The sequence below is a fragment of the Tribolium madens genome, unplaced genomic scaffold (assembly GCF_015345945.1).
Source record: "Tribolium madens isolate multiple individuals breed KSU strain unplaced genomic scaffold, Tmad_KSU_1.1 Scaffold_71;HRSCAF=194;Tcas5.2_LG6, whole genome shotgun sequence".
NCBI classification, from domain to species: Eukaryota; Metazoa; Arthropoda; class Insecta; order Coleoptera; family Tenebrionidae; genus Tribolium; species Tribolium madens.
Window position 1 is genome coordinate 8,871,506 of NW_025401041.1, and position 13,463 is coordinate 8,884,968.

At 32.6% G+C, this 13,463-nt stretch overlaps 6 protein-coding genes across 7 annotated transcripts; 3 read left to right on the forward strand and 3 right to left on the reverse strand.

The window, feature by feature from the left end:
• The first annotated feature begins 656 nt into the window (after positions 1–656).
• Positions 657–6,036, forward strand: LOC123008426 (testin). Of its 2 annotated transcripts, XM_044404213.1 has the most exons (3): positions 851–973; positions 1,121–1,533; positions 1,581–3,083. In XM_044404213.1, the coding sequence occupies exons 2-3, from the start codon at positions 1,260–1,262 to the stop codon at positions 2,996–2,998; spliced, it is 1,692 nt and encodes a 563-aa protein (XP_044260148.1). In that variant the 5' UTR covers positions 851–973; positions 1,121–1,259; the 3' UTR covers positions 2,999–3,083. The 2 variants fall into 2 exon arrangements, 1 of the variants encoding a protein (XP_044260148.1); XR_006412953.1 differs by lacking the exons at positions 1,121–1,533; positions 1,581–3,083 and adding an exon at positions 5,601–6,036 and having other exon boundaries at positions 657–973.
• Positions 4,089–5,379, reverse strand: LOC123008429. The gene is made up of 2 exons (XM_044404216.1): positions 4,570–5,379; positions 4,089–4,523 (listed from the first exon to the last, which is right to left on the reverse strand). The coding sequence occupies exons 1-2, from the start codon at positions 5,377–5,379 to the stop codon at positions 4,254–4,256; spliced, it is 1,080 nt and encodes a 359-aa protein (XP_044260151.1). The 3' UTR covers positions 4,089–4,253.
• A 2,477-nt stretch (positions 6,037–8,513) lies between the features above and the next one.
• On the reverse strand, positions 8,514–9,590 carry LOC123008999. The gene is made up of 2 exons (XM_044405087.1): positions 8,811–9,590; positions 8,514–8,765 (listed from the first exon to the last, which is right to left on the reverse strand). Exons 1-2 carry the CDS (start codon positions 9,588–9,590, stop codon positions 8,514–8,516), a joined length of 1,032 nt encoding a protein of 343 aa, XP_044261022.1.
• Positions 9,591–9,862: 272 nt separating this feature from the next.
• Positions 9,863–10,943, forward strand: LOC123009019. The gene is made up of 2 exons (XM_044405113.1): positions 9,863–10,642; positions 10,689–10,943. Exons 1-2 carry the CDS (start codon positions 9,863–9,865, stop codon positions 10,941–10,943), a joined length of 1,035 nt encoding a protein of 344 aa, XP_044261048.1.
• Positions 10,944–11,063: 120 nt separating this feature from the next.
• LOC123009182 lies at positions 11,064–12,154 on the reverse strand. The gene is made up of 2 exons (XM_044405309.1): positions 11,372–12,154; positions 11,064–11,327 (listed from the first exon to the last, which is right to left on the reverse strand). The coding sequence occupies exons 1-2, from the start codon at positions 12,152–12,154 to the stop codon at positions 11,064–11,066; spliced, it is 1,047 nt and encodes a 348-aa protein (XP_044261244.1).
• A 191-nt stretch (positions 12,155–12,345) lies between these two features.
• LOC123009001 lies at positions 12,346–13,452 on the forward strand. The gene is made up of 2 exons (XM_044405090.1): positions 12,346–13,143; positions 13,189–13,452. The coding sequence occupies exons 1-2, from the start codon at positions 12,346–12,348 to the stop codon at positions 13,450–13,452; spliced, it is 1,062 nt and encodes a 353-aa protein (XP_044261025.1).
• The last annotated feature ends 11 nt before the right edge of the window (positions 13,453–13,463 follow it).

The following is a 13,463-nucleotide window of genomic DNA, read 5'->3' on the forward strand; positions in this document are numbered from 1 at the left end:
ATTTTACTCAGAATAAAAAAATTTAAAAAAATATACAGGATGCGCCAGAACTCGCGCCCCAGAGAAAAATGTCATATAAGGTGAGATATCAGGAACATGGAAAAAATGTTAAAAAAATTTTATCTATAAAGATTTCGAAGTTATGAGGGTTTAAAGTTTGCACTTTGACTCTATTTATTTCTGTTGGAAAAATAATTTTCCAAGTTTTTTTGCTATAGGCTATTAAAACAGGAAATAAGGAAGATGTATCCTAAATTGTAATTCTGTTCAATGTTATTTGTGTCTTTTATTGGCAAAATTCTTGTCCCTTTACTAAATAATTGTAAAAAAAACATATACAAGATCATCAGTATCATTAAATAGATATAAAAAAATATCAAATGTCAAAAAAATGTCAAAATTTTTTGACAGATAGAATTTTTTAAATATTTTTTTTCATCTTCCTGGTATCTTACCTAACTTGAAAATTTTCTCTGGGGCGCGAGTTCTGGGGCATCCTGTATGTCGTGCCACAGCCATCGCCACTGCTGCCACTTTTCACGTTTTTTTTTTGTATGAAAAAGTGGAACTTTTTGACTCAAAATTTTTCAATAGGGTTCAGTTACAACACAGTTACACAGAAATCAAATATTTCTGATCTCTTTTAATTTAAAAAAAATTAAAAAAAAATTAAAAATGCAGTTGCGACGTTGCCATTGTGGCGATGGCTATGGAACGAAATATAAAATATTTATTTAAGTTTCATTTTAAGACGGTATATTGCCACCAATCGTGCAATTTTAAAGCACAACAAGCGTAGGGAACAGTACTTAAAAATTTACGATGAAAATTCATTTCTTTTCACATGGGGAATTTTTTGTCTATGATGTTTAGGTTGGTCCTTTTTATGTTATTTTTGTTTGATGTTTGATTGATTTTTTTGTCAATATAAGTGCATTGAAAATAAGAATACCAATCTACTTTTAGATTTTTGGTAAGTACTCATAATAAAACGCTACATTGTGTTACTTATCATAATTTATCTATGAGAAAATAATTTTATTTAAAAAATGTCAACTGTCATTTATCTATAACCTCACTTTTGACATTTTGTTTGTTTTTTAATTTGGTTATAATTCAGGCCTACGCGGTCCGCAACCACCCCATTTGCGCCCTTTTGTCCTCCCAATTCGTGAAAATCCCCCAAATTTTAACCAAAGACTTGTCAAACGTCATCACCGGGGGGATGACTCATCGCCCCCTTTATCTAATCGTGCACCATGAGTGAATGTGACGCCCCAAATTGGCTCACCGAGCTTGAAAAAAAGCGTGAAATCCGTCTAAAAGCCCGTTTGGGTCATGAAGCAGGCGCCGGTGCCCCTTGTATTACATGTTCCGATAAGTGCCCCGGTCTTGACTTGCATTTTTGGCGAAAAATCTGCAAGAATTGCAAGTGTTCGAAGGAGGATCATGACGTCCACGACGATGATATTTACGGTTGGGCTCAATTCCAATTATTGGGGAGTAAACCAACGAGGACTAAACGGAAAATTGGTGAGTTGGTGGGTTTGTGAGACTCCGATTTTGATATTGTTTCGTAGTTTTGCCGGGGAAAAAGGATGAAGTGGAGTTGGAGTGGGCCCCTAAGGGCAATAGTGAAACAATTGATCGGTATTTGAAGACTGTGGCACCTGAGATGTTACCAGTGAAGGGGTCTCAAGCCGCCCAAGAACGGAAACAACTCCTCCAAAAACAGATTCCGATTCATGATTTAGATCCAAGTCTTTGTCACGAATTGACCGATTCCGAATTGAATCAAATGCAAGATTACATTAAACATATGAAAGGGAGCGCTGGTGTGGGGCAAATCATACAATTTGGTATCAATTACGGCAATTACCACTTGGGGGGGGATCCCAATGCTAAAATTGTCTCTGATCGAATCCCTAAAACAATTCCAGCCATTGAAACCGTCCAATTATTACCTAAACACTTTGACAAGTTATCAATGAAAGATCAAAAGGAACTAGACGCATTTTTCGATAAAATCCCCAAACCTCACAATATGACAGTTCATGCGGAAAAATTAGGTTATGTTAACTCACCTAATTTGGAAAATTCCGACAATAACGCACAATTTATGTCTCCGGAAACGTCTTTGGGGCGTTTTGCGCGCGAATTAATCCCCCATTCAAATTTAACCAATGAGGATTTAGCTTGTGACGTGACCAATCAAAATGTTCCCGCGAAATTCAAAACCGATCCAAATTCAAACAAAACTCTCCCTGAGTACAATCCAAGTCTTTTAAACGTTCCAGAAAGTCAATTAGTACCAAATTCGGTGAAAATCGGCTCAATTCGCGATATTACATACACTTCGGATGTCAAAAGTGACATTAAGACTGAAGATTCAACCCCGGAGGAGGGAGTCCCCGAAATCGAAACTAAACACTGTCGAAAATGTCGCAAACAATTCGCACCTGGTGAATTTGCAATATTTGTCGAGAAATCAACCGATTTGTTTCACAATAGTTGTTTCAAATGTGCTGGTTGTAATCAGAATTTGGCCGATTTGCTTTATTTCTATGATAAAGAATCCGGTGATGTGTATTGTGGGCGTGATTTTGCGAAAATTCGTGGAATTCCTCGATGTAAAGCTTGCGATGAATTGATTTTTGTCAAGGAGTACTGTTTGGCGGAGAATTCAACTTTTCATTTGAAACATTTTTGTTGTTTTGAATGTGATGAAGCTTTAGCTGGTCAGAATTATGTTGTTGAGGATTCGCAACCGATTTGTTTGCCGTGTTTTGAAAAAGTTAAAGCGAATAAATGTACGAGTTGTTTGAGAGTGATTCGACCGGATGAAGAAGGCTTGACACTGGCACCAGGAATACATTTTCATACAGCTGAAGAGTGTTTTTGTTGTTCGGTTTGTAAAAAACCGTTGTTGGGGGCCAAGTTGTTGTTCAGGAATGGGAAGTTGTTTTGCTCGCACGAGTGTTTTAGGAGTGATAATTAATAATTACATTTTTATACAAGTATTTTTGTAATAATGTATTAAGTGCCATTACGTGGAATATGAAATAAAAGTTCCTCAATTTTGATTTTTTTTTTGTTTAAATGTCAAGTCAAGTTGACTTAAACTGTATCATGATTAATAGAAAATTGGTAATGCTGTATGTAATATTAAACAGCGTGGATTTTTGAAGTGAGAAAAAATCGGCCGCTTTAAACTCAGGCCGATTATGTAAAATAATTCGATTCAGAGAATTGAATTTGTGACGAAACCGATTTTTTTTAAATTTTAATTCATTTACAAGGAGTGAAATTTTATCAAATTCTTTCAAAACCGCATCACAGAGTAAAATATTGATTGTGATACAAATCTAGAAATAAAGTTTTAAATTTCTAAAAAACAAAAATTGAAATATTTACCCAATTTGAACAAATTCCCACCATGTGAAACATCTGATCGAGTCTTTCAGACGTGGTATTCGTATACGTAAAATGTCCGTCACTTTTAATAAAAACATCAAGCGTTATTAGCATTGTGATAGAAGCAGAAAAAATATTTGTAAAACACGGCCATCCAAAAATATCATTGAAAACATCTACAGTTTTCTTTAAGACGTACAAATCGCGTCCAACTTTTTCTACTTGTGGTGTTTTAGATTCGAGCGTCCATAATTGCTGTCTGTATTTACCCAAAATAATATCCAAAAGGATACAACGCAATGTTAGAAAAAAAATTTGAAAGTATCGACGAAAAAAATTGACTAGTGTTAAAAAACCCAATTGATAATTAGTAAAATAGATATAGTACACGAGTCCAAATACGCACTCAAATAATAGACATAATTGTGACGTTACGAACCAGAAATAATGGACTTTTTTGTGATTGCGTGTACTTTTGACCTTCATAAGGCCTTGCGACAAGTTCAACCAGAAATTTCGTACAAATCTCAAAAAAATTAAAACGTAAAAATCGTGCGTGTACACCACCACGAGTGACAGCATTGCCAATATGTACTGAACGTTTGTCAATTGTTTATACGTCACGTGACTGATTTTATACGTCAAAGACGTGGCAATAATGTACATAACAATGACAAAACAACTGTAAATTTTATTTGGACTCGTTTGTGTTAAACTAGACGGTGTTATTGTGAAAATTTTGCCAACTTTAAAAATCAAGTCGACTACTTGTAAGTCCATTTTGGAACAACTGTCGTCAATTGTTATTTTCGGGGAATTACAAGTCAAATAAATTAAAGTTAATTTTCTTTGAATTGGATCATTACGAGTAGGAATGTTGTAAGTGAATTCAAAACACTGAAAAGTGTTGATCGATCGATGGAAAAAAATCTCGCTGCTTTGAATTCGGGACGATTATGTTGGACTACGTCGATGAAAATTTGGACTTCGTCGGTTTCGTACGTTGCAAGGTCATCAAAGGAGGCTTCGAGTTTGTACGCTTGTGAGAGGATATCCTCAACTGTTTTTAAAATTGTATCGCAGAGAAAAATCGTTGCTAGAATGCCCATCTGAAACGATATTGTGATTTTTCGTTTTGATATTGTGATAAAATACCCAAAGAATGAAAAGCCACACATTTTCAAAAATGAAATCTTGACTATTTTGCTGAGTCACATTTTTCTTGATTATCATGTCGATGTAAATCAGGCTTTTTGCAGCCGCCTCGAATATATTACATAAAATGATCCATCCGAAAATATCATTAAAAGTATCAACAATTTCTTTCAAGATAAAAATATTGGATTTGGTTTTCTTTAAAATTGTGACGATTTGTTTCGAGTAGAGTAAATTTTTAGCTTTTGTGATTTGAACTAGAGTCACATCTTGTTGTTTATATTTCGCCAACACTATTCCGAGTATCACAACAATGAAAAGAGAGTAGAAAAAAGTGACATAATTTTCAAAATCCGCCAAAAAGTACAGTTTCAAGCTTTCTAAACCTTTCTCTTCGAGGAGGGTATAAATGTGATAAATCTCCAGCGAAATGAACACTGTGAAAGCTGTTGATATTGTGATATAATACCATTTCAAACGCGTCGTGTCTTGAATCGTGTCCAAATTTTGAATGAGTTTGAACCAACATTGTCGTTTCCATCTCATTACAATTATCACAATGTAGAAAATGAAGAAAAACTGGTTTGTGATACTCATTATACCCAAAACGAGACGTATCGATGTCAAATTTGCGAAAATTTCTTCCTTTGAAACGATAATCAAAAAGATACGTCCACTTGCATATGCGAGAAAAATGAAAATTTCGTAGAGTTTTTGCACACATGATGGATTTTGATTATTGGTCGAGGACGGCGTTAATGATAGAAATTTTCCAACATTGAAAAACAATTCGAATAAGTGGTGGCTCATGGTGGATTACAAGGTTCTACTTGGAAAAATAATTTGTTTATATCGTCAAATCGATGCACGATTATAGGCATTACAAAGATAAACATTAAGTGTTGTTGATTATTGTTGAGAAATAAAAAAGCTTTTTAGTGGAAATTACACTAAATTAGAGATTTCGTAAACATGTTTTGCTGTTAAAAATCGTCAAAAAAGTGATTTTAATAGAAATTGTTTCATTTCAGGGTTACCAAAGTCAGAAAAACATTCTACTCACGCAGAAATAGAAAAAATGTTTCAAGTGTCATCACTACAAAGTCAAGTAACACCAAGGGCCCTCAATATTTATTACTTTCGCGAAATCAAAATGTTGCCTGATAATTTACCCCCAAATAACAAAGTAAGAATCATAGGAATGTACAACTACTGCTCAGGAGAACATTACCTAAGTGATAAAAATAATTGTAAGGTACTATTAGACATGTCACGTGTTAATAGGTACCCGATTTTTGGTACTTTTGTTGAAATTTTTGGTACCCTAAATGTACAGAAATCTGTAACGGTTATGGTGAAATTTTTCTTACAGTTGGGGTGCCACTTTGAAGAAGTTGAAGATTATTTGGATATTTCAAATAAACTAATGTTAAAATATTTTTGAAATAAATAAATGTTTTTTTTGAATTGATTTAATTTATTTGAAATTCTACCAAAACAAGAAAAAAAGTGATAAAAGTATTAACAATTTTGAAAAGTAATGATTTGTTGATTCGGAAAAAACGAGAAGCAGTGATTTTGGGCCGGTTATTTACCACGTCTTGGATAATTCTTTTCAGGTTGGTATTTCCGTCAATTTTTTTCAAATCAATTCCATCAAACACTTTTAAAATAGTGCCAAATTGAGTCAAAATTCGTTGAGACAAAATAATAATCGTTACAATTGGGCCCTAAAAACACATTTTGTATAGTTATTAGTGTAGTTAGGGATTTTTTTTTACCCAAAATGTTAACATTATTCCGCATTCAATGTAATAAAACAAAATATTATCACTTGGGCTTGTTTTTGTAAACGCCAACTCTTTTTTTGTGATGTTGTCAAGGTAAATTAGGGATTTCGATGATATATATAGGGTGTTCCATAAAATTATTGCACCAAATATGTCATTAAATACATCCAAAGTCCTTCGAAGTGTTATTAAATCATTTTTTACGTTTCTCAATTTGATTATGTCAAATTTCATTTCTAGTAACTTTCGTTTTTGTAAGTTGTACCTTCTTAGTATTAGTTTTAACACGAAACACGCGAATAACATGTAAAAAAATTGACTGTAAAACTCGTAATTTTCCACTTGGTACAATTTGACACACTCCGAACCTAATTTAGTAAAACAAGCATAAAACATGCCGCCAAATATGACAAAAAACCACAAATGTGCAAACACAAAAATCGATACATCGTATTTTTCTTCTCCGACAGGAGTACCAATCTTTTGCAGATTTTTCACCAATTTAAACCAGTGTTTGCGCTTGAGCCAGGTCAACACTAGGAAAATGTGTACTAAATGGCCGTAACGCGTCAAATCTGAAAACAACCAAAGTGTGGCTTGCAACGGTTTTAGTCTCATGTAGTGACTTTTGCGGAAATGTAGTGTGACAAAGGTGCCAACATTGCAAACAATGAACACTAAAATCGAGAAAAAAATTTCAAAATTGGTGTTTTTCTTCGATTTGAACGAGGATGGAGTCAAAGCGAGGTATTTTCCGATTGTGAAACAGGTTTTTACTATGTTGAGATCCATTTTTAGACTGATTTGCTGACAGAATCGATTGTTTTTGTTCCACTGTAATTGAGGGTTTCACAAATATGTAATTAATGAATTTTTTAAGAGAAACCAAATAAGTGTTTTGTTTTCTAACTCTCTTTAAACTGTATCACAATGAGTAAAAAAGTGGTCATCGAGTCTAAAATCTTTAAAATCGACGACATTTCAATCACAAAATATCGACCAGCAGTGAATTCGGGTCGATTTTGTGATACATTTTTGATAAATTCACAAATTTGGTTTTTATCGATTAGCAAATCAAGTTCACAGTTTTCATATCGGTATATCAGTGTTATCAAATCGTCAAACTCTTTAGTAACAGTGTCACAAAATCGTATTACAACGATAATACCAACCTGAGGGAACGAAATTACAAAACTTGATTATGTGATATTTGTAACTCACCCAATAAACTAGTAGGAGAATGTTTTGTGATACAATTTGTGATGTACTATGGGTGACATAGGTTGTGTAATTCTTAATTGCGATATCGAGATATATTAAAGTTTTAATAGCAGCGCAAAAAATATTGTATAAAATCGTCCAACCAAAAATTTCGTTGAAGGTATTAACTGTACGTCTCAAAATCACTAAATTAATCTCAATATCGTGTAGAGTCAAATTTGTGATTTTTTTCATCACATTTTCTTCCATTAACAGTTGTTTTTGATATTTGTATCGGAACAGAATCATTCTAAGGACTATATAGGCGAAAAGTGTGAAAAAAAATTGCGTATACATTTCAAAATATTCAATAAGAGAGAATCGGATAAAATCCAATTTGAAATTAGTCCACCAAATGTAACAATTCAAACTTAAAACAATTGTTATTGTGACATATGAACTGAAAAATATTATTCGATATTGTGATAGTCCACCAAGTTTGATTTTTTTCAAGTTTGTGACGAGACTTTTCAATTGATCTCGTTTTCTAAGTCCCAATATTATGAAAACGTAGAAATTGTGAAAATACAAATTACAATTTAGAAGTAGCCTCAAAACGAATTGCATCGGGGATATTGTCCAGTAATGTGATTTTTGACGTGCTTGTAACTTTACAATTATGCCAACATTGTAAAGTAAAAAAAAAACAATCGTATAAAGTTTTTGGGTTAGTCCAAATGGAGTTCCGATTAAAAAAATGTTTTTGAGTATTTTGTGATCCATTTGGGTTATTTTCAGCTAGTGTAGTGGCAAGACTCTTTACAAAATCATACAATTACATATAATTTATTGAATGACAACAAAATAACTAAGCAAAGAGATTTAGTGTTTTATTTTAAGTGGATCCGGTGTGTGATGTTTTGTGCAAAATACAAAATAATTTTTTTCAGTTTTTTAATCTATTTTGATTTGAATAACAACGATTAAAAACGTCACAATCGAATTCATGATTTGGAAAATTGTCGATCTATCAATTGAGAAAAACCTCGCTGCTGAAAATTTTGGCTTATTAATTAGTACCGTTTTCAGGAATTTTTCAAATTGTTTATTTTTGCGAAAAATCGGGTCAGTTTGGAGCAGTTTGTTTATTTCTTCATTTTCATTAACAATCGCATCACATAAGAAAATCGCCCAAAAAATCAAAACCTGGAAAAATATCAAAGTGAAAATTTTAACCACTATCGGTCTTACCCAAAATAGGCCTATAATTGCAATGTGGGTCAGTTTCATTAGAATTAAAATTGGGGAAGTGGAAGACGAAATTTGGGAGGAGGTCCTGATTAATTTGTTGAGATAAATGAGACTTTTCAACGAATTGTAAATAATATTCAAAAGAATTGTTCCACCGAAAATTTCACAAAACGTATCAACGGTTTGTTTTAATCGCAGTTGGTCGGTTTTGATTTGGTGCAAAGTTTTTTGAGTGTGAAGTGTGGTTTTAAAGTGTTGGTACCGCAAAAGAATCATTTTGAGGACAATTTGAGCAAAGGACAAATAGAAAAACTGAGTAAAAATCTGGACAAACTCAACGAGATATAAACGGACGAAATCGTGCAAGTCAATAGTGTTATACAAGACGAAAAAAATACAAGAAAAAATTAAAATATAACAAAAATACGTAACAGCAAAATAAAAAAACAGAGATTGTTCAATACTAATTTTTTTCAAATTTGCGATTAACACAAACCACAATTTTCGTTTTAGAATCATAACAAAAATAAAAATGTAGAGATTGTGCAAGTACCGAGTGACATCAGTGACAATAAATAAGAATGCTACCATAGGAGGCCAACTTATATAATCCTCCAGTCTGTATTGCAACCCAGCAGTGACACCAACCGTAAAAAATGTAATCACTAAAATTGTGTAAATTTTTTGCGAAAAGGTTACTTTTAAATTATGGGTCGTTGTCGGTGTCAGGGCTAAATATCTCCCAATTTTGAAAAAAATTTCAATCATGTTTAAATCCATTTCACCTCGGAATCACTCTGACTTGATGATTCAAAAAACTGACCTATAAATAAATTATGAACAAACAAAATCAAAATTTCTACTGATTAGTTCCCTCAGAGAATTTCAACCAATTATATTAATGCATATTAGGTTATTAATTATTATAAAAAATTGATTTATTGAACTATTGAATAAATGAGAATGTAAACAAGAACTTGGTTCAAACTTTTCTACTTATAAAAGAACAAATATGAAAATAATTTGTTTGTTTGTGTGTGAATAAAATGGACATGAAAAAAATTCAGATTTTTTTCAATTTTGGTAGAGTTTTAGCTGTTACACCGTCAAATCTGAATAACCGGAAGCGAACTTTGGGCCAGAAATTCTATTTTTTTGCAATCATTGTGTTATATACAGGAGGTGCAATAAGTTCGCAAATTTTTCGAGATTATAGCAAATCAACAACTAGTGAATTGGCTATGAGACTTTTCAAGGATTTTCTTCGCCACTCTCACACTTTTTACATTTTGGGACCTTTAGCACTGACTAAACGCCACCACTGGTTTAAATTGTTTGAAATTTTGCAAAAAGATGACACTTTATCAGGACCGGATCCGATTTTTTTCTGGTGCTTTCTAGCCTGGCATTGCTTATTTATCACAATTATCGTGGTATGGATTCGGCTCTGTTTTCTCCTACTTGGCCTAAAACTAATCCAAACGCATGGATACGAATATTTCCAACTGTATTTTCAAGTATTTTTCATGTTTTTTGCTTGCGTTTTACTCGAAATGTTCCGGAAAAGGTACGAGGTGAAAAAAATCGAATTGGGTCAAATAACTCGATTCTGGTCGAATAAATCACACGAAAAATTTAAAGTTGATATTTTTCGACTAGCTTTAGGAGTTGGAACTTTTAATAAAATTTTTGGACCCATGTTTATTTTAAACGTTTTTTACGTTTCCGATTTGTTTCTTCTCTACGTCAACAGTTTGATTAAGAGTCAAAAATCGATTGATGTTTATATTTGGTTGGTTGTGTATCGAATTGGACTAATTACGTTTTATTGGGTAACGAAAAAGTGTGAAAAAAATGTGTGATAATTTTTATTTGCAGCTTCATGTCGTCGTAATTGCTATTCGGGCCGACTCGATATCACAACAATACGACGAAATAATTCATTTGGCGAACAAATTTTTTTTAATTTCGACGAAAATGGACCGAAAAAACGTTGAAGATTTCATCGAGTTTCTGCGAAAAAATCGGCCTGAAATCAATGCCGATGAATTTTTTATTATTAAACGAGCAACAATTTTCACCATTTTGAACTTTACTATCTACTTTCTTGTTGTCGTGATTGAGTTTCAATAAATGGCTAAATTTTTCTACTCTTTTTGTCTCAAATAAATAACTAAATTGAAAATAAAAATAAATCACTCTTCTACAGGCTGAATTAGGCTAAAATAATGACAAGTTATTTGTATTTCTCATTTATTTAAATTGAATTATGACTACAAGAAAGTAGGTAACAAAATTCAGAATGTTGAAAATGGTTGATCGTTTCAGAACAAAAAAATCGGCTGCATTTATTTCGGGTTGCTTTTTTCGGACAAACTTTGCAAAATCTTCGACATTTCTTCGCTGTATTTTAGTCTCAAACCTCGAAATTAATTGTAATTTGTTTGCTAAATGAATGATTTCTTCGTATTGCTTCGAAATTGAATCGGCCAAAACTGCCATTGCGACCACATGAAACTAAAAATCAAAATTAGTACGATTTTTTTCGCACTTTCTCGCACCCAATAAAACACAATAACTCCAATCCGGTACAAAAGTAGTAGAAAATAGACTTCTGATGAAAGTGTGTGTTTTCTAGTCTTCATCAAACCATTGATGTAAAGAAGAAACATATCGGAAATGTAAAAAATGTTTAGAATAATCATAGGTCCGAAAATTTTATTAAAAGTTTCGATTCCTGCAGCTAAACGAAAAATATCAACTTTGAATTGAAACAAGTGTGATTTTTGAGTCATTTGATCCAACTCGATTTTTTTCAATTCGTATCTTTTTCGGAACATTTCAAGCAAAACGCAAGCGAAAAACATGAAAAACATTTGAAAATATAATTGGAAATATTCGATGAAATACATATGGAGGAATTTTAAACCAAGAAGTAGAAAACAGAGCCGGGTCCATATCACAATAATTGTGATAAATAAGCAATGCCAGGCTAGAAAGCCCCATGAAAAATTCGAATTCGGTCCTGGAACGTCATTTTTTTGCAAAATTCGGATCAATTTGAACCAGTGGTGGCGTTTGGTCAGTGTTAAAGGCCCCAAAATGTAAAAAGTGTGACAGTGGCGGATGATATCTTTAAAATATTTCAGGGCCATTTCGCAAGCTTTTGACTTGCTATAATTACGGAAAAATTGCGAACTTATGACACCCCCTGTATATAACACAACGAGTACAAAAAAATACAATTTTTGACTCCATCTTCGCTTTCGGTTATTCAGATTTGAAGGTGTAACAGCTAAAACTTTACCAAAATTGAAAAAAAATCGAATTTTTTTCACGTCCATTTCATAAAACAGACACTTTGTTAAACTAAATAAACATCGTTTGTGCTATTGATTCGTAATTTAATCAAAGTACACAACAAACCAAAATTCCCTAAATAGTTTAGTTTACACTCTAATTATTATTTCCAAATACGTGCTGTTTACTCATCATTTATTTATGACGGAATTCATCAGAGTGTTTTTAGCTTGAAATGGATCTAAATATTATTCACCAGTTTTTCAAAATTGGAAAAATTTTAGCCCTGACACCAACAACTCTCCATAATTATAGTGTGTCACTGTGGCAAAGAAATTACACTATTTCAGTGTTTTTATTTTTTACGGTTGGTGCCGCTGCTGCTTTACAATTTTGTTGGGCGGAATACCTATCTTATGTGAATCCCATTGAATTAGTTTTGTGGATTGTCACTGATGTCATTCGCTATGTTCACAATCTCTACATTTTTATTTTTGTAATGATTTTGAAACGCAAATTTTGGTTTATTTTAATCGCAAATTTGAAAAAAGCCAAGTTTAGGATTAACCAATCCGAGTATAAATTTCTCTATTGTACGTTTATCGTGACTTATGTGTCATTTTTTGTAATTATTTCTTGCATTATTTATGTTTGTTTTCAGTTAGACGATTGGTACACTTGCATTCGTTATTATTTCGTTGAGTTTGTACAAATTTTCACTCAATTTTTCTACTTGTTGTTTGCTCCGATTGTCCTCAAAATGATTCTTTTGAGGTATCAACACTTTAAAAACACACTTCACATTCAAAAAACTTGGCACCAAATCAAAACCGACCAACTACGATTAAAACAAACCGTTGATACGTTTTGTGAAATTTTCGGTGGAACAATTCTTTTGAATATTATTTACAATTCGTCGAAAAGTCTCATTTATCTCAATAAATTGATAAAAAACACTAAAAGTTGGTCATCTGGTTCGCCAATTTTGATTTTGATGAAGCTAACCCAAATTGGAATTATAGGCTTGTTTTGGGTAAGTCCGACTCTGGTAAAAATTTTCACTTTGAGATTTTTTCAGGGTTTGATTTTTTGGGTAATTTTCTTGTGTGATGCTATTGTTAGTGAAAATGAAGAAATCAGGAAGAAACTGTACAAAATGCTCCACGTAGACCCGATTTTTTACGAAAATAAACAATTTGAAAAATTCTTAAAGACTGTACTAACTAATGGACCGAAATTTTCAGCGGCGAGGTTTTTTTCGATTGAAAGATCCACAATTTTTCAAATCATGAATTCGATTGTGACGTTTTTAATTGTCGTGATTCAAATCAAATCAAATTAGGGATTTTTAGG

Bases quoted from the DNA above. Each gene is read 5' to 3' on its own strand.
- LOC123008429 (XM_044404216.1), bottom strand. From the start codon at position 5,379: ATGAGCCACCACTTATTCGAATTGTTTTTCAATGTTGGAAAATTTCTA. The intron at 4,524-4,569 runs GTATTTTATCAC...ATATCGTTTCAG, and splicing joins TGTGGCTTTTCATTCTTTGG to ATGGGCATTCTAGCAACGAT.
- LOC123009019 (XM_044405113.1), top strand. From the start codon at position 9,863: ATGAAAAAAATTCAGATTTTTTTCAATTTTGGTAGAGTTTTAGCTGTT. The intron at 10,643-10,688 runs GTAACGAAAAAG...TTTTATTTGCAG, and splicing joins GACTAATTACGTTTTATTGG to CTTCATGTCGTCGTAATTGC.
- LOC123009001 (XM_044405090.1), top strand. From the start codon at position 12,346: ATGGATCTAAATATTATTCACCAGTTTTTCAAAATTGGAAAAATTTTA. The intron at 13,144-13,188 runs GTAAGTCCGACT...AGATTTTTTCAG, and splicing joins GAATTATAGGCTTGTTTTGG to GGTTTGATTTTTTGGGTAAT.
- LOC123009182 (XM_044405309.1), bottom strand. From the start codon at position 12,154: ATGGACGTGAAAAAAATTCGATTTTTTTTCAATTTTGGTAAAGTTTTA. The intron at 11,328-11,371 runs GTGCGAGAAAGT...TTTGATTTTTAG, and splicing joins GAGTTATTGTGTTTTATTGG to TTTCATGTGGTCGCAATGGC.
- LOC123008999 (XM_044405087.1), bottom strand. From the start codon at position 9,590: ATGGATTTAAACATGATTGAAATTTTTTTCAAAATTGGGAGATATTTA. The intron at 8,766-8,810 runs GTAAGACCGATA...ATATTTTTCCAG, and splicing joins CAATTATAGGCCTATTTTGG to GTTTTGATTTTTTGGGCGAT.
- LOC123008426 (XM_044404213.1), top strand. From the start codon at position 1,260: ATGAGTGAATGTGACGCCCCAAATTGGCTCACCGAGCTTGAAAAAAAG. The intron at 1,534-1,580 runs GTGAGTTGGTGG...ATTGTTTCGTAG, and splicing joins GAGGACTAAACGGAAAATTG to TTTTGCCGGGGAAAAAGGAT.